The 21020-nt window shown below is 52.0% G+C and overlaps 2 protein-coding genes across 7 annotated transcripts in view; one reads left to right on the forward strand and one right to left on the reverse strand.

The window, feature by feature from the left end:
- The window catches only part of PCSK7 (proprotein convertase subtilisin/kexin type 7), a 25863-nt gene extending 7545 nt beyond the window's left edge, over positions 1 to 18318 (reverse strand). Inside the window, exons 1-12 of one of the 5 annotated variants that reach the window (XM_033206836.1) lie at positions 17761 to 18318; positions 16081 to 16200; positions 15109 to 15588; positions 13958 to 14092; positions 12887 to 13052; positions 11650 to 11740; positions 10413 to 10467; positions 9790 to 9928; positions 8859 to 8959; positions 5244 to 5411; positions 4711 to 4818; positions 4119 to 4221 (exon numbers count right to left, since the gene is read on the reverse strand). In XM_033206836.1, coding sequence (XP_033062727.1) covers positions 4119 to 4221; positions 4711 to 4818; positions 5244 to 5411; positions 8859 to 8959; positions 9790 to 9928; positions 10413 to 10467; positions 11650 to 11740; positions 12887 to 13052; positions 13958 to 14092; positions 15109 to 15576 — 1534 coding nt within the window. In that variant the 5' untranslated portion in view covers positions 15577 to 15588; positions 16081 to 16200; positions 17761 to 18318. Of the gene's footprint in view, positions 1 to 4118; positions 4222 to 4710; positions 4819 to 5228; positions 5412 to 8858; positions 8960 to 9789; positions 9929 to 10412; positions 10486 to 11649; positions 11741 to 12886; positions 13053 to 13957; positions 14093 to 15108; positions 15589 to 16080; positions 16201 to 17760 lie in introns of all 5 variants that reach the window. The other 4 variants (XM_033206831.1, XM_033206834.1, XM_033206833.1 and 1 more) reach the window with 4 other exon arrangements.
- Positions 18319 to 18353: 35 nt separating this feature from the next.
- Positions 18354 to 21020, forward strand: part of RNF214 (ring finger protein 214) — a 57891-nt gene continuing 55224 nt past the window's right edge. The window contains exons 1-2 of one of the 2 annotated variants that reach the window (XM_033206830.1): positions 18354 to 18458; positions 19977 to 20089. In XM_033206830.1, the coding sequence (XP_033062721.1) occupies positions 19983 to 20089 (107 nt within the window). In that variant the 5' untranslated portion in view covers positions 18354 to 18458; positions 19977 to 19982. Of the gene's footprint in view, positions 18508 to 19976; positions 20090 to 21020 lie in introns of both variants that reach the window. The other variant, XM_033206829.1, reaches the window with a different exon arrangement.

Genomic DNA, 21020 nt, shown 5'->3' on the forward strand with positions numbered 1-21020 from the left:
AGTGTTAAGGCTACATATGCCTCCCTCCTACCCTCAGGTAGAGGCTTCAGACCAGTGTCAGATCTAAAAAACCCAAGAGGCCCCAATCCCTTCTCCCTCATCACCTCCTGTCAGTGGGGAGAGATGAAGATCTGTCTTGCTTTTTAGCAGCACTTCTCAATATGGCAGCCTGTAGCCACATATGACTATCTAAATTAAAATGAAGTATAATAAAACTAAAATTTAGCTCCTTAGTCATATTAGCCTTATTATTATTATTATTATTATTATTATTATTATTTGAGATGGAGTCTTACTCTGTCATCCAGGCTGGAGTGCAATGGCGCAATCTCAGCTCACTGCAACCTCTGTCTCCCAGGTTCAAGCGATTCCCCTGCCTCAGCCTGTTGAATAGCTGGGACTACAGGCATGTGCCACCGTGCCTGGCTAATTTTTTTTTTTTTTGAGACAGAGTCTCACTCTGTTGCCCAGGCTGGAGTGCAGTGGCTCTATCTCGGTGCACTGCAAGCTCCGCCTCCCGGGTTCACGCCATTCTCCTGCCTCAGCGTCCCGAGTAGATGGGACTGCAGGCGCCCATCACCACGCCCGGCTAATTTTTTGCATTTTTAGTAGAGACAGGGTTTCATTGTGTTAGCCAGGATGGTCTTGATCTCCTGACCTCGTGATCCACCCGCCCCGGCTTCCCAAAGTGTTGGGATTACAGGCGTGCGCCACCGTGCCCAGCCAATTTTTTTTTTTTTTTTTTTTTTTTTTTTTTTTGAGGCAGAGTCTCACTCTGTCGCCAGGGCTGGAGTGCAGTGGCCGGATCTCAGCTCACTGCAAGCTCCGCCTCCCGGGTTTACGCCATTCTCCTGCCTCAGCCTCCCGAGTAGCTGGGACTACAGGCGCCCACCACTTCGCCCGACTAGTTTTTGTATTTTTAGTAGAGACGGGGTTTCACCGTGTTAGCCAGGATGGTCTCGATCTCATGACCTCGTGATCCACCCGTCTCGGCCTCCCAAAGTGCTGGGATTACAGGCTTGAGCCACCGCGCCCGGCCTGCCAATTTTTGTATTTTTTTTTTTTAATAGAGTTGGGGTTTCACCATGTTGGCCAGGCCGGTCTTGAACTCCTGACCTCAAGTGATCCGTGCCCCTCTTGGCCTCCCAAAGTGGTGGGAGTATAGGCTAGGTATGAGCTACCGCACCTAGCCTACTATTATTTTTGAGACAAGGCCTTGCTCTGTCACCCAGCATAGAGGGTGCAGTAGTGCAACCATGGCTTACTGCAGCCTTGACATCCTGGGCTCAAGCAATCCTTCCACCTCAGCCTCCCGGGAGGCAGGTACCACCACACCCGGCTAATTTTATTTTTTGTAGAGATAGGGTCTCACTCTGTTGTTCAGCCTGGTCTTGAACTCATGAGAGTAAACAATGCTCCCGCCTTGTCTTCCCAAAGGGATTACAGGTGTGAGCCACCATGCCTGGCCAACTGGTCACGTTTTAAATGTTCAATAGACTCAGATGGCTAGTGACCACTGAACTGAGCAGCATGGACATAGAACAATTCCATCATTGCAGAAAACTCTTTGGGACAATGCTACTCTAGAGTCTTAGAGGTATTTCACCTCCTCTTCTATCTCAGGGATGTTCAGCTCCCTCTGCTTTATAAAAAGTTCACTCTCGGTCGGGTGCGGTGGCTCACGCCTGTAATCCCAGCACTTTGGGAGGCCGAGGCGGGCAGATCACGAGGTCAGGAGATCGAGACCATCCTCCTGGCTAACACGGTGAAACCCTGTCTCTACTAAAAATACAAAAACAAAAATTAGCAGGGCGTGGTGGTGCACGCCTGTAGTCCCAGCTACTCGGAGGCTGAGGCAGGAGAATGGCGTGAACCCAGGAGGCAGAGCTTGCAGTGAGCCAAGATCGAGCCACTGCACTCCAGCCTGGGGGAGAGTGAGACTCTGTCTCAAAACAAACAAACAAACAAAAAGTTAACTCTCTAGCCCCCAGACACTGAATCAACCAGGTCCTGGAGGAGAACAACCATAACTTGGCTGCCAAAGGGGTTAATTGACTGCCTGGGACTGAGCTGCTCAACTTTAATTTTTTTTTTTTTTTTTTGAGAAGGAGTCTCACTCTGTCACACAGGCTGGAGTACAGTGGCGCAATCTCGTGATCTCAGCTCACTGCAACCTCCACCTCCCAGGTTCAAGTGATTCTCCTGCCTCAGCCTCCTGAGTAGCTGGGATTATAGGCACATGCCACCACACCCGACTAATTTTGTATTTTTAGTGGAGACGGGGTTTCACCATGTTGGTCAGGCTGGTCTCAAACTCCTGACCTCAGGTGATTTGCCCACCTCGGCCTCCCAAAGTTCCCAAAGTGCTAGGATTATAGGCATGAGCCAGGGTACCTGGCTCAACTCTCATTTTAACTGGACTTATTTCCTTCAACCTCCAAGCAAGCCCACAAACTTATTCGTTCTGTTTTGTCTGCTCAGAGGAAAATGTGGTCGTGTTGGAGGAGAAGACAACTTCACTGGCTCTGAAAAGCCAATGAAAATAGTACTTTGCAAAAAGTTGTGAATAACTCTGCATGTCAAAATTACTCAAGGCAAAAAAAAAAAAAAAAAAAATTCCCCCACGGAGCTGGGGGTAGGGAAAACTCTAGTAAAAACTTTTGCTTGCTGCCCTTCCAATAGGTAAAGGGCTCCATTAGCCAAACTCCCTAAATCTTTCCCTCCCTTCTCTTAATCCTGCTTTCTCCACTAGGCCACCTCCCACTCTTCTCCACCCAGGCAATCTGTCCTTCTTTCTCTTACTTTTTAGTGACAAGCAAGCAGTTGCCAGATGCCTCAATGCCTGGGGTAGACATTCCGTGGCAACATCCCCTGGTCAGCTGGAAGCAGAGGATGACGAAGCTGGGGAGAACATATTACTCTTTTAAGTCACTGCCCTCATTTGACAGATGTGACGGGAAATAGCCGTGGATGGAAGATGAAGTTGAAGGCACACTATCTCTAAGACACGCAAGCGCAAAGCCAGGGGGTTCCAAACGAACTGCATTCCTGGAAATGTGTCTGAACTTCTCTGACTTGGCTGATGCCTTATGCCCTTTCCAAGATAACATTCCTTTTACGGGAAATGAAGTGACTGGCCCAGGGGTTTCATTCCACGTGGAGGGAAATTGGGCAAGTGCTGGACGTGGTTAGGAGAGAGAAAACTCAGTTCTTCTCAGTGCAACCTCCACCCGAGGGAAGCTACCTCTCATCCTCCCTTCTGAGTAACCTTCTCTGGCCATCCCTTCTCCTGCCATGGCTCTCGATTGAGCACTTTCTAGGAGGACAGAAAAAGTGAAGACAGTTCTGGTTTGGGCACTAGGCATAGCATGCTTCCTCTGCAAAAAGTAGCGAATGACTCAGGGAAAAAGAATCCCCCAAGGAGCTGGGGGTAGGGAAAACGCTGGCAAATGTGCAGACAGGGCATCCTCTAGCACAAGCATCCTGATCCAGCCACACTCTCCTCTGGGGGAGCGTACGCCTCTTCGCTCAACATAAAACCAGGTCGCTGGCTTAGAGGATACACCCTGTTCAGACAGTCCTGGTTCACCCTGGGCACCACGGAGGTGGAGGCGGATGATGCGTCACTATAGCCTAGGAGACTTCTACTGACCCTCTGTCAATCCCCAGCAGACCGCATCTGACTCTATTAGGTAAGCCTGAGAATCAAAGGAAGAAATGCTGAACTCCTTTACTTCATCTGGACACCAAAGGACTGACCAGAGTTCTCTGGCAAGATCCCAGCATGGAAGCCACAGGAGCCTCTCTGAGCTCTCGCCCCGGTCTCACCTCACCTCCCCAAGCCCTAGTCCCACGCCTCCCACCCGCCTTCCTCCTCAGTTGCTCTGCTGCTCCTTTTCACTACTAGGAACCAGGAGAAAGGTCTTGTTTAAGCAGCCGGGGCAGCCAACTCAGAAGCAGTAACATGTCCTAAAATGGTCAAAGAAAACTCCACAGGTTTGGCTGGAGCTCAGCTCCGAAAGGGAGTAGAATCTGGCAGGGAGGACGAGTTTAACTTCCTTGTCACCCGGCCCCAAACCTCAGGCCTAAGATTAACCCAGTTTGTGCTGATTACTTACCATTCCACAGAACCTCCAGGGAACGGGGGGACTGCGGAATCGCCTTGTCTTCTTTTAACATGGGACTGACGTAGGATGCTAAGTAAGGGACAGATGTCCAGATCTATGAAAGGAAAGGAGGGGATGGCAAATCAACAAACGAGAATGATCACACCCACATTCTCACAAACACACACGCCCTTGTCAATAGGATCTTGAAGGTTTAGCTGTCTTTATTTTTCCACTCCTCATCACCTTCCTTCAGCCCTCGGCTCCTTCTTGCTCGCTGGAATGCTACGTACAGCCCCTAGTTAAGGAACCAGAGGAAATGGCTGTGTCCAGGGTGGAGGAGGGGAACCAGAGCATCCTGAGTCCCATGCATACTCAGGTCCCATTTACTCTATTACTAGTTTGGAAACCAGTGATAGCACTGAGCCTGCTTTCTCATTTGTAAAATGGGTTATCAGCTGGGATGAAGGTTGAAGTGGTTAAATCAATGAACTGAACGAATATTTACTAGGCACCTATGATATCCCAGGCAATGTTTTGGGCATTCAACCCCGACCCTCGGTCACTCCACACAGGACACCCTGCCCTGCCAACACCTGTTCACCTTGGCTGCATTCACGAGCCTCCAAGCATTGAGCAGGCCGAAACCGTGCTGGTGGCTATGGCTGAAGCCTGCCTCGTTGGTGACCCACTCCGCACGGCGATCCTCGTACTGAAAGGACAGAGGTCCTGGTTAGTCTCTTGCATTGCCAGTGTAGTCTCAACAGTCTAACTCTGGTTTCCCTGCTTGCTCTGCCGGCTGATCCAGTCCATGCTCTCCCACTGTGGCTACTGGGAATGGATTCCCCAAGGTAAGCTGGGACAAAAGGTCAAAGCCCATGATGTCACCACCTCAGTGGCTTGCTTCTAGAGAGGGGCCAGGAGGCATAGCCAGAGCTCTCCTTTGCAGATAAAAGGAGTTTAGGCCTGTGGTCTTTGTGGGGTCCCCACACCTGTTCTTTACATATGCCACTCTGAAAGGGACTCTGAAAGAGACTTAGTATCTAACACTTGGGACATTGAGAATCTAAAGCCACCTGACACCCAAACTCTGGAGCAGCCTGGACCAGGCCACTTGTCTACCTGGTGGTATCTCACCCGGGTGGCGGTAAAGACAATGATGTGCTGGACGTCACGCCACGTGAGGCAGGGCCGCACCTGCAGCATTAAGGCTATCATGCCAGCTGCCAGAGGCGCTGCAGCTGAGGTCCCTGTGTGGCCCTCGGTGCAGCCAGTGCCCTTCTGAAGGTCCCAGTCAGTGGTCACCTGGAAGTGGGATGGAAAAGGGAAGTGGGTTAGAGACTGAGTTTAAGCTGGGGACAGTGGTGTGCACCTAGAGAGACAGTTACTTGGGAGGTCCAGGCAGGAGGATTGCTTGAGCACAGGAGTTCAAGGTTATAGTGAGCTCTGACTGTGCCACTGCATTCCAGCCTAGGTGACTGAGGGAGAACCCATCTCTAAAAAATAAAAAAATAATAATTTTTAAAAAATAAGCTAGAGACTGAGTTCAAAGTTGTTATGGGGGGGAAAGTACAGGGCTGGTCCTCAGAACAGGTCTCTCAGGTGGACCCTTCCCTTGCTACAGCTGGATCTTTGACTAGAGAGGGACCCAGTAGTAGGGCAGGTCCTGGCCTCCTAACAGAATGTCTGGAAAACAGAGACAAAGATAATAAAAGTTACTTTTGAGGGTGTGGTTGTTAGGAAAAGGAGGTAGAGATAGGAAGGGGCTCCCATTCAGTGCAGATAAGGGTTTCCCAACTCTTTTCTTTCTTTTTTTTTACCTTGAGACAGGGTCTCCCTTTGTCACCCAGGCTGGAGTGCAGTGATAAGATCATAGTTCACTGCAGCCTTGAACTCCAGGGTTCCAGCGATCCTCCTGCTTCAGCTTCACATGTAGCTGGGACTACAGGCGTGTACCACTGCACCCCACTAATATTTTTATTTTCTGTAGAAACAGCATCTCGCTATGTTGCCCAGGCTGGTCTCAAACTCTTGGCCTCAAGCAATCTTCCTGCCTTGGCCTCCCAAAATGTTGGGATTATAGGCATGAGCCACTATGGGGGGACCTCCCGATTTTTGCTCCTGATATTCTTGCTCCCATTCCTAAATTCTCTATCCCATCTCCCAACTCCAAACCCTTCATCCCCACAACCAAGCTAGAGAGAGGAAGTGGCCAGGGGAGCTACTGGGCCCAGCTGGAGCTGGGACAACACTGACGGCACTATTCGAGGAAATCCAGTTTGGCATCTCCATGACAGGGGCTGGAATGATGTCGGCGTGAACACGGGGAGTATGTTCCAGCAAGAGAGGACTGTGTCCTTGCCCACCCTGGAGCCCTGCATGGACTCAGTGTCTATCAGGCCCGCCTGCCCGGCTCTACAGCTCTCAACAGGACAAGCTGCCTCACTGCTCTGGGCCAGACACCATGAAACCCCTTCTCTCCGTGTGGTTCTGAGGTGGGGAGTGAGAATGGGGCAAGGGGAGGCAGTGTCTGCCTGGCATCAAGCTCTTTTTGGCCTGTCACCAACCTTGGAGCTTCAGAGGGTTTCGCTGAGGCGGGCCCTGCCTAAATCTGCTTCACTCCATGGCACTTGGATCTTTGGCCCATGGTGTCAGTGCTAACACCAGAGACTTTCTTTCTTCTAAACTTCTCTTCTGGGTCAGATACCAGGGTGGCGACTTCTGCCAAGAGCTGCCCTTTCTCCACTGTACTCACTGCTTCCCTCCCAGCTGTTACAGCAGCTGCCAAGAGATGTAATTTTCACCCAGCCATGGCGCACTCCCAGAAAAAAAGGGAAAAGCACTCTCCAAGTGGCAGTCTCAATGAGAGTGGGAGCCTGGTTTATGCAAGGGAGCGGGTTGATTTTTTTCCCTGTTAAGGAAACAGCCTTGCAGTGATAGTCTGAAGTGCGGCTGTGAAGCCCACGAACTTGCCTGTGGTGGCAGGAGCCACAGGCAGGCATTGCAAAGTCCAGAGAAGCTTCGCTTCCCCAGGGAGCCAAATGGTGGGAAGCATATGCCCCCAGCCTCTGCCCTCAGAAAGACAGCTCCACCCAGCTGCCCTGGTCATTGACTAGAAACTGGCAACAAAGAGTTTCCATGGCAAGGACATTCCAAAGGTGGGAACTCTGCTAAACACACTGTCTTTTCATTTCTGGGCAAATTACAGTTCAGATGGAAGAGGGTGGTGAGGGTGAGAAGCTGAGGTGAGTTAAGATGAGAAAGGCCAGGTACAGCGGAGCAAGAGTGACATTATGTTGTAGAACCTTCTTAGGTCCCTGGCCTGAGCAGGGTGAGCTGGCTTCCCTAGAGTTCTGCTAGAGGGTGGAGTGTGGTATGTTCCTGTTCTTCCTCCTAACCCCGCCTGGCCTGCAGTGGGTGCCCTCTGTGCACACAGCCCAACCTCTCTTCCCTCTCTAGTCCACTCCCTTTTCTCTTCTCCCTGGGGCTGGTGGGAGGCGGTAGTAGGGGTCAACTGGCACAGAGCCTTGGAACATTGTGTTGACCAGAAGTCATTTATTGGCATAACAAAATTTTAGTTTTGGAAAATAAATTGGACCCAGCAGGAAGACAAAGCAGCCTAGTTCCCAATGGCCCCAGAGAGACCTCCCCACTCAGCCACTGGAGAAATTTGACACCACCTGGCTCCAGCCCAGCTCCTGCCTAGAGCCTCCTATGCCCACATTACATGGTTGTGGGCAACAGGGACAGGCAGGGAGCTCTAGGCTAATGGTCTAGAGGCCTGGCTTAAACCTGCTGGGATGACGCTAAGCCCAGTTGGGTGTAGGTGATCATCTTCAAATTCTTTAAATGGGTTCCACAGGTTAGAGAAGTTCCATGACCCTGCTCCAGTCTCATTTGCTATGGCTCCAATTATAGCTCCAGAGAAAGAGCTCTCTCTGGTGTTGACATGAGACATTCCCCAACTCCTCTTCCCACCCATCCCATAAAAACCACCACCAGACTAGCATTACTCCTGAAGACGCACATGACCAGAACTCAGGATTTACCTAAGGGCTGAAGGGCAATGGAATGATGAGTTTTTTTTAAGTCCACAGAAATTAGCAAAAGCCCAAATTTTACCAAAGGAAGACATTGCAAAGAGGTTGTTTGTGCATTTCCTTGAGTGTGAAAAGTTGTTTAATCCATGTGACAGTTTCTTTTTTCCTTTTGAGAAGGAGTCTTGTTCTGTCAGCCAGGCTGGAGTGCAGTGGTGCGATCTTGGCTCACTGTAACTGCCTCCCTGTTTCAAGCAATTCTCCTGCCTCAGCCTCCCGAGTAGCTGGGATTACAGGCACACACCACCACACCTGGCTAATTTTTGTATTTTTAGTAGAGACAGGGTTTCGCCATGTTGGCCAGCTGGTCTTGAACTCCTGACCTCAAGTGATCCACCCGCCTCAGCCTCCCAAAGTGCTGGGACTACAGGCGTGAGCCACCGTGTTTGGCCCCATGTGACACTTAGTTTCTATAACGGGGTGTATATTTGTCCTAAATCCAAATTTCTAAGATAAAAGCATTCCCAAGATGTATTCAGAGTCCCCGGGTCTGCTCCTCCAAGGGTGGCATGCCTTAAGAGATCCAGCTCTGCGGGGGAAGAGGAGCCTGAGTGTTGGGGCAGGGAAGCAGGGAACAGTAAGAAGCGCTGTGATGCCCGAGACGTGAAGTCTTGTGGGAAAGGGGCAGGCCGTGGAGGGCCCGGGAGGCACTCACAATGCTCCGAAGCATCTTGTCCCCACCACTGAAGGTGACTGCCAGCATGGAGGCACATTCTTCTGCATAGAAAGGCATGTGTCCCTCCTCATCCACAGCTCCTGGGGACAGAGGAGGGAAATGAGAGCTGAGATGAAGAGGGGATCCCGTGGCAGGGGCTTGCTAATGTCAGTTATCTTGGAGTTACCATCCTGGAGGGCTGTCCTGAGTTTGAAACATGACCTGAGCGGCCCGCATCCCTCAGAGTGGTCCTGACCCTCTTCTAAACAGGCAGTCTCAAGTGGCAGAGGGCATTCTGTGCCGCAATACCATTCTTTCAACAGGCTCTGGGGTACAGCTGGCAGCCTTCTACCTTTATATCCACTTATTCATTCACATGCTCACTGTTTTCAACATTCATTACCCATCTACTGTAGGTCACACCCTGTGCCAGGCATCAGGGCCATATGGAAAAGGCCGTAGTCCTGGTCTCAAGGAGCCTAGAGTCAGGTAAGGAAATAAACGCAGTTGGGGTGGCAAATGCTAACTGGGAGCACAGGCAAAGGGCACTTAATTTAGGCCTGTGGGCAGTCAGGGGAGGCTTCCAGCAGGCGGAAGGTGGCCCACAGAAAGACAGGCCAGAGCAGAGGCCTAACCAGCTGTGGTGGGGTGGAGGCAGCTCGGTGATCTCCAGATGATGGCTTGAAGGTGTTCCCAGGGTATGCTGACATCTAAGGAAGTCCCAAGGTCCTCTGCAAGCAAGGCTAGTCCTATCTGAGCCCAAAGAGATTACTGTGCTCACACAATAACCTAACCCTAACCCTCACCCTCACCCTCACCCTCACCTCACCCTCACCCTCACCCTGAGACACACACAGAAGCTGGGACAAGACGTGTGATGCCCTAAGCATCCGGTGACACACACAGGAGCACAGAAACACTGGGAGGCTACCTATGGTGACCGTGTAGATGGAGTTGGCGTAGCCATCGTAGTTGCAGTTGTCGTTGTGTTGGCCTCCGTTGCCACTGGCTACCACAAAGATACTCCCAAAGCCCTGGCGACCAGCAATCACTCCATGTTGTAAGGCAGCCTGAGGAGCCAAAACATCAGGGTGTCAGTTGAGGAACCCACAGAAAGACCTCCACCTACTACATCAGTCACCCTCTCCATCCCTTCTAGAAACAAAAGGAAAAAAGTTCAAAGGGCACTGGGATGGGGAAAAGACTGGAAGATGGACCCTAGATGTGAGGAGGGAGCTATGAGTTGGCCCAGGATGTGGGGCAGCTGTGAGTTGAATGATGACTGGTGGATGCCCTCCACTTATCAGAGGACAGGGTGGGGCCAGGCATGGGAGCTGAGGACAAGATGAAAGGGAGACAATCTCAAAGTACTGTTCCCTTTCCCTCTCTAGGAACAAAAGGCCCCCCGGCTTCCTGCCCCGGCCTTAGGTGTTCTCTTCCTGAAAGGAGACTGCGCATGGAGATGGAGTGGGAAGATGGGTCAGCTTGCAGCAGTTCTTCCGGGACTGAATGAAGAGCGCATCCTGTCTCTTAGTCTCTGTGCACGCCAGTTACCTTTCCAAGCTGATGGGGGCCATCCACTGTCTTCCCATCATCATCTGGTCCCCAGCTGTTGAGAAATAAATACCTAGAGGGGACAGCCAGAGCCAGGCTATGGCTACCCAACCCAGCGCCTCCCAGTCTCAGCTGGCTACCCTTCGACCTGCGGCTCCTCCTTTTACCCTTTGACCTTAACTCCTCCCAAGGGTTCCACTTAAAGGCTTCTGTGATTAAAAGGCACAGGGTTCAAAGGTCCATCCCCTCTCCAACGTAGAAAACAGAAGTGTGCTAAGGCTCTTCTTTTCCTTCTGAATGTCCCCATAGCCATAGTGGCAGAGAGGGACAGAGGTCACTCATCTCCTGATCTAGGGATCAGAGACATGTAGATTTTTTTTTTTTTTTCCTGAGACGGAGTCTTGCTGTCGCCCAGGCTGAAGTGCAATGGCACTATTTTGACTCACTGCCACCTCTGCCTCCCAGGTTCAAGCGATTCTCCTGCCTCAGCCTCTGGAATAGCTGGGACTACAGGTGCCTACCACCACGCCTGGCTAATTTTTGTATTTTTAGTAGAGACAGGGTTTCACCATGTTGGTCAGGCTGGTCTTGAACTCCTGAACTCAAGCACTCCACCCGCTTCAGCCTCCCAAAGTGCTGGGATTACAGGCGTGAGCCACCGCGCCTGGCCCAACTCGTAGGGTAAAAGGCAGAGCACCCATGAACTTCTGTGGAAGCTCCTGGTTATCAGGCTGAGTTCTCTATTCTGTCTCTATCAGGAAGTGTACCCTGTGGATGATGTCATGGATTTAAGGGAGGTATGCTGGGGGAGGAACAGGTGCCATCAATGCTATGGGGGCCCCCAACCCCATTTCCTTCTTGTCCAGTCCGGCACAGCCATGCCCTGAAGGTGCAGTGCATTGAAGTGGGGTGGGGGATTGGTGTTGGGCATTCAGCTGGCCTGTGGTTGGAGAGGAAAGCCCGCTTTCTTGCAGAGGCCTTAGGAGTTTAGAAAACAAATAAATGTGCACAGGCCAGGGCTTCTCATGTGGCAACCTGATTACGGGGGTGGCAGGGGCTTAAGGTTGAGAGCCCAGTGGCTGGGAATCTAGAGAAATGAAGGCAATGGATGTATTAGCTGAACCCAATGAGGAGACCCTTGCTCTGGCCTGAGTCAGCCCACTTGGTTGGGCTTTCGTTGGCAGATTTGTCCCAGGTGCTCCAGACTCTTGCCCTCTCATCTGCAGCTCTGCCTCACCTGCAGCTGTAGATGTCATTGATCTGATAGTGCTTGTTGAACGCCACTGCCTCCATGCTGTCTGTGAGAGGTCCATCCAGTACCCGGATACCTAGGCAATGAAGGCCACAGCAGCTCCTCACTAATGCTGGTCTCCTAGCTGGGGAACTGGGAGGTGGGGAGCCATATGTGGGAGATTTATTTTTCCCTACATGCTGTTTGTACATTTTGCTTTTTTTTTTTTTTTTTTTTAGACAAAGTTTCACTCTGTCACCCAGACTGGAGTGCAGTGGCATGATCTCGGCTCACTGCAGCCCCCACCGCCCAGGTTCAAGCGATTCTCCTGCTTCAGTCTCCCAAGTAGCTGGGACTACAGGCGCAGGCCACCATACCCAGCTACTTTTTGTATTTTTAGCAGAGATGGGGTTTCACCATATTGGTCAGGCTGGTCTCGAACTCCTGACCTCAGGTGATCTGCCTGCCTTGGCCTCCCAAAGTGCTGGAATTACAGGTATGATCCCCGTGGCCACCGCGCCCAGCCCATTTTGCATTTTTACACCTTGTATATGTATTACTTGTCCCCCTACCAAAAATATATAGAGAGAGAAAGAGACAAAGTCTGGCTCTGTCACCCAGGTTGCAGTGCTGTGGCACTTTCAGAGAAGGGACTTGGACAGGGTTTCTGGCTCCCCCGTAGTCTCATTTAGGGAGAGCTACTGCCCTCTGCTGGAGTACAAGAGGAATACAGTTAGTCTATTCCGTCTGTAGGTTCCCAAGCACTCCTAATAAGGAGTTACGGTGAGGGTTTCCCCATTCATTCCCTTCACCTTCTGCCTTAATGGACAGAGGCTGAGTGTGAAAGAACCACAGAACCACCTCCAGGGAAGAATAGGGCTGCTCAGCTCTTCCAAAAGGATAGAGAGCAGCCCATGACCATCAGTGTGACTGGGAGCTGGAGAGCTGGGAAACGCAAGGGCTGCCCCATAGACGTAACGGATCACAGAGGAAGAACCAACAAGAAGGCACTTTGTAATTTATGGAACTACAAATAGAAAAACATGTTTGAAACACCACTGCACTGAAAAATAAATGAGCAGATATGTCCTACAGACACCTATCATAAACTCACCCTTGCTCTATGCTATGTGTGTCAGCTGGGCTATGGGATAAAGACGTTTCAGAGTAGGGAGTGGTGCAGGAAATGAAGACTGTGGTCACAGGAGCAGCCTACCAAGGCTAGGCTGGAGGCACAAGTTACCTGCGATGCGGCTCCCATAGGCCACGCCCACGGCACAGAAGCTGTTGTTGGGCACAGCCGCGATCTCTCCTGCACATCGCGTGCCATGGTGGTTGCCATTCTCCACGTCCGGGTGGGGCATGGGGTCAGGGTCATTAGAGTTGAGGTCATAGCTACCCTCAGGGCTCTGAAATATTTCGGAGGTGACATGTGGTCATTCACTGGTTAGAGGGGGTCAGGTCCTGGGATTCAGGGAGAGAAAGGAAATGGGAGTTTGGGACTCGAAGCTAGGGCAATAAGCTCACTTCTTTGTTTTTGTTTTTGAGATGGAGTCTCACTCTGTTACCCAGGCTGGAGTGCAGTGGCACAATCTCAGCTCACTGCAACCTCTGCCTCAGGTTTAAGCAATTCTTCCACCTCAGCCTCTCGAGTAGCTGGGACTACAGGCAAGCACCAATACACTTGGCTAACTTTTGTATTTTCAGTAGAGATGGGGTTTCACCATCTTGGCCAGGCAGGTCTCAAACTCCTGACCTTGTGATCCGCCCACCTTGGCTTCCCAAAGTGCTGGGATTACAGGCGTGAGCCACCGTGCCCGGACCCAATAAGCCCATTTCTATCAGCAAACCACACTGGCTAAAAGATATGAGCAAAGGACACTGGGGCAAAACTGAGAAGTGCCACAGCTCCCAGCAAACTTCTCTTGCCATTATGCGAAGGTGCCTACAGCTCCACGGCTTGGGAAACCTGGAATAAAAGGCAGGTTGGGCTCCCTAGAGGCCACGCTTTAGAGAGAGGAAGGCACTCGGATTTCCAACAAGAGGGAAGTTGCCTGCAGGGGCCACTCCTCACTCCTCAGAAAAGGACTAGAACTGGAAGCAGGATTGCTCTCCCTTAGCGTTAGAGCCACCTGCTGTGCCTTGACTGCCAGTCTGGAATGCTGGCTTGGGAAAAGGAGAGGATGAACCCCATCTCACCTCCCAGGCTCCTTTATTTGGCCCAAAGACCTCTAGAGAAAGGGCCAAGACTGAGGCAACACCAAGAAGGAGGTAAGACGTGGTAGGTGAGGGGCATCATTCCAGGGCCACTCACATAGTTGGGTGCAATGTCCTGGATGGTGTGTTCCACTCCATCATCCACTACCACCACTGTTACCCCTCGCCCAGTCACATTGCGCTCCCACACACCCGTCACGTTGATGTCCCTGCCCGGGCTCCGTCGGTTATTCTGTAAGACAGACAGGGTGGGAATCCAGTGACACACAGCCCAGCCCAGAGGGAGACGAAGTTATAGCTAGCAACCCCTTTTCACCCTTGGCCTCCACCAAAGAGCCAGACAGAGATTGCAGGCCAACAGGTCAGGTGGGAACAGAGCCAAGAAGGCGCAGGTGAGAGCTCTGCCACAGCCTTGGATTCCAGGAAAGTCTGCCATCAGTCATGGGGCATTCGGGGTAAAATGGTGGCTAGGGTGAAGGGTTGGATGACATGCTTCTTCTTTTTTTTTTTTTTGAGATGGAGTCTCTCTCACCTAGGCTGGAGTGCCGTGGCGCGATCTCAGCTCATTGCAAGCTCCATCTCCCGGATTCACACCATTTGCCCGCCTCAGCCTCCCGAGTAGCTGGGACTACAGGCACCCGACACCACACCCGGCTAATTTTTTTGTATTTTTAGTAGAGATGGCATTTCACCGTGTTAGCCAGGATGGTCTTGATCTCCTGACCTCGTGATCCACCCGCCTCAGCCTCCCAAAGTGCTGGGATTACAGGCGTGAGCCACCGCGCCTGGCCAGATGATACACTTCTTATGACAATGGTAGTATCGTATCACTTACGTCATAGCGTTTACTACGTGTCAGGCACTGTTCCAAGTGCTACACATGTATGCATTCACTTACCCTAACTGTGACTCTATGAGGTGGGCACTATTACAGTCTCCACTTTACAGATGGGGAAGCTGAGGCACAGAGTTTAAGCAGCTTGCCCAAATGTACATGCTAGTAAGTGGTGCAGCTGGACCATGAGCCCAGGCAGCCTGGCTGCACCATCTGTGCCCTGAGCACTGCAGAACACCGGCTTCTAGAAGACAGTGGAAGGGAGGGAGAGCCGAGGGAAACACTACAGAACCAGCAAATGGTCCCTCAGGCGAAGGATGGAGGCAACTGACGAGCGATATAGTCAAAAGCCCACTAAAGAACTGGACTGGAACCTACCCACCTGAAACCGCACACTGCAGGACTGGACTCACCAGGTGCCACTGCTGTGGGTACTTGGGGTCATTGAAGTGGACGCTGCGTTTGGCCCGCCTTAGCAGCCTCTGCTCTGAGTGCCAGCGCACAGCTTCATGCCCAGCCAACACAGCCTCCACCTGCTGCCGGATGGCCTCCACCTCCAGGGCCGGCCTGTGCCCAGCAGGCTGGACAAAGAGATAGTGCCCTTGAAGCTCTCCGATGCGTCCAGCATTCACCAGCCCTGCTGCCTGGGCCAAGGCATCCGCCTGCTGCTCCAGAGTCTCTTTCTCCTCGTCACCTTTCAGGCTTTCCAGGTGCACAGCCCAGCTCGGCCCCCCTGGGCCCTGGCCATCAGGCCCACCTGTCCCTGCTAGGCCCATGACCCAGGGAACCAGTAAGAAGAGCCCAGCTAATTCCAGCCAGAGGCAGGTGGGCAGGCCCAGGGGGGCATCCAAGTGTGGCACTTTCTGCCTCCCCTTCGGCATCAGAGCAGTGGACTGCAGACAGAGAAAAAGGATGTGGAAGAGATCAAAGAGTTGGTAACTGCAGGAATCTGAGCGGGAGATGCTCAGCCATCCATGCGTTCCCCCTGGAAGTCCCCAAGCCATGCCTTTTAAATTATGAAACATTTGATCCTCTCTTTTCGTTCACATTTATCCCTGACCAGCAGGGATAAGCCCCCAGGTGGGGTGTGGGCCAGCACTAACGCCAGCGGATGGCCTCCCACGGCAAGACAGCCAATCCTTACGACACCAGCGAATCCAGCAGGAGGTCCGGTTGCCCGCAGGCACTGCACCCGTCCCCTGTTGCCACCCACGGGGCTCAAAGCACACACTGCTCCCACAAACTACTGGCTGCATAGTGACTGTTGTTTAGAACAGACAACCTCTTCACCCCTACATTTAGAGGGGACATAAATCTTTCCCTAGCTGCCTCCTTAGTCCAGTTGTCCTCAAGGCTAATTCCCCATTACAGGGCCCGGTGCCCACCTGGACTCTACATGAGGTTGAGCTCCTGGTCTGGCTGACCACGCCACACTCATGTTGTGCAAATGGAGAAAAGGCATCACTTTCACCATGAGTAGTGTTGACTCAGCAAAGGCTACAGACCTGTGGGGCCCAAGAACAGAAGAAACAGCGTCCCACCAATCCCAGTGCGACCAGCAGAAGTTAGATCAACTCCAGGACCAGGGACCAGAGAAACTTGGTTGTCATTTCCAAAGATCTAAAACTGGTCATAGACTGCCGCAGAACTGGTACGGTGAGGCCAAATCAGTATAACACCCAGAAACCCCACTTCCTGTGCTATCATGCCACCCTCTTTCCACTTTTTTCCCTAGAGGCCTAGCAAAAAACTGTTACCAAAGTGCCTCCCGAAAGAGTAGGTAATAACGTCCTAGAAGTCCAGGTGGTAGTGAACTTCCTGATTTGTGTATCTCAGAAGGATACCAGGGAAAGTGAAAGGCGGGAGGAGGCTGGGGCGAAACAGGGGGGAAAGCCAGAGAGTGCAAACAAAACAGAACAGGCACCAAGGACAAGCAGGCAACCAGGAGAGAAGGAATGACGAGGGAACCTCACTCAGCAGCTACCCCCATGCTGAGCTCAGGAGGCTGGCTTTGAGGAGAGGACTCAGGCTCCAGACTGGGACTCCGATTGCCTGGGTTTGACAGAACCAGGGAATTGGTCTTAGGAGCCCTCAAAGAAAAAAAGAGCCAAGTAAGAACTGGGGGACAGACAAATGGGGTGACAAGACGTGTGTGTACCTATGGTGGCTAGGCTTCTTCAAAAGCTTTTGCTCTCCACTGAGTCCACCCTGGGGCAGGGCTTAGTACTCAGACACACACCCAAGCGGCTCTACCTCAAAGCATTCCAGAAACATGGGAATTTTACTGAAAGACTTCCTGGAAAGGGAAAGGAGAACTTATGCCACCTCTCCTTTCCCTCTAAAATCTTCATACTACATTTCTTCCTCTCTTTTTCTCTTAGGTTTCCAGGTATATTACCTCTCAATCCCTCCCTGCCCCTGGGAGCCTCAATTCTCCCAAGATATTTAGGTGTCTTCCCTAGTCTGCAAACTCTACTAAGTAAACAAACAAACAAACAAAACCCTTGTTAGCCAGACAGTGGCCCCTCTAGGCAGGCTCCTTCAGACTCAGAGGATCCCACCACAGATGTCCGGAAGAAAGAGAAGCATGAGCTCCTTCTGTCTCCCAGTGGCAGAGCAGCATTTTTATCCCCCAGGCTTCTGGGAAAGGAACCTTAAATGCCTTCTGAAAGCAGGTCTCAACCTTTCCCAACGGCTAGGCCTCTCTTTACAGCTCTTAGTTGACAAGGAAGAAGAGAATGGGCAGCCCGGAGTCCAAGATCCTGCTCCCAAGTGACTGTCCTCGCTGTTCTACACCCGGCTCCTAGAAGCCAGCTTGGGTACAGGATCAGTTTCCCGATTCCCCCTCCATCGGCCTCGATCGCTCCGTGCAATGTGCCCCTCTCCTCATTAGCACCCACATTATCCTGGAATCCTGGACCCTGGGGCCCCATCTCCCTGGGGTCCCCCACGTCAGGACTTCAGGCACCCTCTGTGCAGCTCCCTCATCCTCAGACGCCGCTTCCCCCCACTTCTGGGCCCCCCTGACTTCCCAGGTCCAGCCCCACACCTAGTTCCCAACTCACCGGCCCGGCCGCAGCTGCCGCCGCCTCCCTGCGGAAACTCGCGGCTTCCCGGGAGCCGGAGGAGCAGTGACAGCAGCATCACTTCCGCCCGCGGCGCAGCCAATCAGCGCGGCGCCTGCGGCCCAGCGACCCCACGGGCCCCAGCAACCGCGCCCGGGGTCCGGCTCCAGCGGGCGGCCTCCGCAGGCAGGGGCCGTGCGGGCGCTGGGGGCTGAACCCGCGGGCTCCGCCTCCCCGAGTCCTCGGGGCATCTTCCACATAGTCCCTCTTCAGAAGGTTCTCCTTCATGGCGTCCTCTGTAAAGGGCCTCTCTGTTCCGACCTTTAAAATCCCCTAGTTGCTCTTCTCCCTCTGACCGTCATGGCCCCGACTGTCCCTGTAATCTTTCCAGAGGAGATCCTGCCCCGCCAGCTCGCCTTCCTTCTCGCAGTCGGCTCTCCCTTCTTCCCTGCGCCCCGGGAGAGTCCACCTGTATCTCAGGGGTCTCCCGCAGCATCCCCGTGCCCCGGCGGCGCCAGCTCTCGCCGCCAGAGGGCGCCGTCGGGGGCGGCGCGGCGCCACCGGGGCCTCTCCTCTCGCGGCCGGAGCCTCGCCCCCTCCGCTCGTGCCGCCGGAAGTGGGAGGTGCCGCGCGCGGGCCGGCGCTCGACCCCTCCCCCCGTGGCTCGGCCGCCCCCTCCCCCCGCTCCGCCCGCTCAGGTGCGTCCCGTCCCTCCCCCACTTTCTTCCCGGGGGCGCGGCGCGGGAGGTGTGTGCGGGGCGAGCGTGGGTGGGGGTTGCGGGGCGAGGGCCGGGGAGGGGGGCCGGGTGGGGGGCGTGGAGGGTGCTGTGAGAACCGAGGCGGGGGTCCCGGCCTAGAAGTGGAACGGGGGGGCTGGCAGTGGGGTGGGGGGCCAAGGGAAAGGGGTGGAGGGGGGCTGGTCCGAGCCAGCGGCCAGCCTAGCAGCCCCCTGTGGAGGGTGGCCAAGGCCACCCAGCGCCGTTTCCCCCCATTGTCCTCTTCCCGTCTGTCCCCTGTTCTCGCCCGAGGACCCGTGGCTCCGGCGCCTCCGCTTCGCTGGTGGTCGCCCCGGGTTGCGGAGGTCTTTTTGGTACCCTCGACCCTCCAGCCAGCTGTTCCTACCCGCGCCACGGGCTCTCTAGCCACGGAGTTGCATGCATGACCCTTATCCTGGGGTTTCGTTCACCGGGCGCAGAGGACCCCACAGCCCTGGGCTCCTTGGAGTCGGGATGTTTGCACCTGAGGGAGCAGCAGTGGCGATTTGGGGCCCATTTTCTCCCGGGAGCTTTGTATAATGAGGGAAACTGAGGCACAGGGTCTGTGGGCTGTGACTGAGGTGTTGACACAACCCCGTCTGCCTGTCTACCCCGTGCGCTCTTCAGTGTTCCTGGGGGCAATACCTGTGATGCTGTTAAAATAAAAGCAAGAATGCAAACTAACCCTACGTTCACCCCCACCTCCCAAGTATTTTGATTTTCTTTTCTCCTCATAAGGTCATAAGTTTGCTCTGCAGCATTGAAGATGACCTTTTGATTTTTAAAAAAGGCATCCGTCCCAGTTCCCTTAGTTATGTTACCATGTTTTTCACCTTGTCATTTTCAAGCTAGAGAACCCAGGATTCTTTTTTGCACCGCTAGTCACTCTGAAGAGTCTGTACTTTCCTCAGTGAGTGTCAGGCCTTTCCCATCTGTGGGGAGCACACTGACAGTAAAAGATGCACCCTGGATTGCCCAGTATTGCATTACTTGTTCACTTACAGGCAAGCGCCTCCAAAAACTTCACTTAAATTAATGGAGAATGCTTTGAATGTAACAGCCGTAAAGTGATTTAAAAACATGAGATCTGATTGATACTAGTCCGAAAAGTACATCTTTTATTATAAATGATAGTAGACAAGGTAGGCTTGGGACCACTTGGAAGATCCTGGCAGACTAAGATCTATTGTTTGAAAAGACTACATTTCTGCCAAAAGTGAAAATAAGATCTTTGCACAGACTCCTAGATATTTATGTAAATACAGTGACTCCTGAGGATTGTTGCCCGCTAGGACTTTGCGTACAATGTCTCTTTTACTCTTAAGTATTTTCTCCCGGAGCCCAGGTTTTTGTATTTCTTTACTGCAACAGCTCTGTTGTGTGGACATTCTGAGGGGGGAGAGATACATTTGTTTTAAACTTTGGAAACTTGTAGCCTGTAATTTGTTTCTGAATGTACAGAGCATAATGGCAGCGTCTGAGGTTGCTGGTGTTGTGGCCAATGCCCCCAGTCCTCCGGAATCTTCTAGTTTATGTGCTTCCAAATCAGACGAAGGTCTCCCAGATGGTCTAAGGTAATGTGTGGACTCCTGACTGGGGAGATTCATTTGGGTAAAGGGTTTTTGAGATGGTCTTGTGTAGCCAGTCTTTCTTTTTGGCTCTGATGGCACTGCACTAGGTTTTTAAAGGTAGAGGACTGTCTGATCTATCTTTGTATTTCTGGTATCCAACACAGCATCAGGCATGCTAAATGTTTGGAGACTAAATAGAATACATGGGTTCAAACTCATTAAAAAATGCAAATATTTTCCAGCCCTTTCCTACGTGGACTGTATGTTCGTTTAACCATATGTTTATATGTTATATATGAGAAGTGTTACATTGGTATGTGTACATGGATTCTAAATATATATACCCACAGACACACAATTACCCAAACTTGCATCTCATAGTAGCTAATGTAATACATTGTTATGTACAATGTTGAACTAAATTAACTATATAGTTATCCCACAGTATATGTTGGAGATTGGTTCCAGGACCCCTACTGAGGATACCAAAATCTATAGATGCTCAAGTCCCTTACATAAAATGGTGTAGTATTTTATCGGTGACAGGCATATGCACACCCCGCTTAAAGCAATTAAAAAGATAATAAATAAATAAAATGGTGTAGTATTTGCGTATAACCTATGCATGTCCTCTCATATACTTTAATCTCTAGGTTATGTACAACAACTGATACAATGTAAATGTTATGTAAATAGTTGTGTTGTTTAAGGAATAATGACAAGGAAAAAAGTTTGTGTATGTTCAGTACAGATGCAACCATCCAATTTTTTTCTGAAAATTTTTTTAATGGTTTAAATCTATTTCACTTTTGTTTTTTTGAGACGGAGTCTCACCTGTTGGCCCAGGCTGGAGTGCAGTGGTGCAGTCTTGGCTCACTGTAAGCTCCGCCTCCGAGGTTCACGCCATTCTCCTGCCTCAGCCTCCTGAGTAGCT

Source organism: Trachypithecus francoisi, unplaced genomic scaffold (assembly GCF_009764315.1).
Source record: "Trachypithecus francoisi isolate TF-2019V2 unplaced genomic scaffold, Tfra_2.0 Lachesis_group8, whole genome shotgun sequence".
NCBI classification, from domain to species: domain Eukaryota; kingdom Metazoa; phylum Chordata; class Mammalia; order Primates; family Cercopithecidae; genus Trachypithecus; species Trachypithecus francoisi.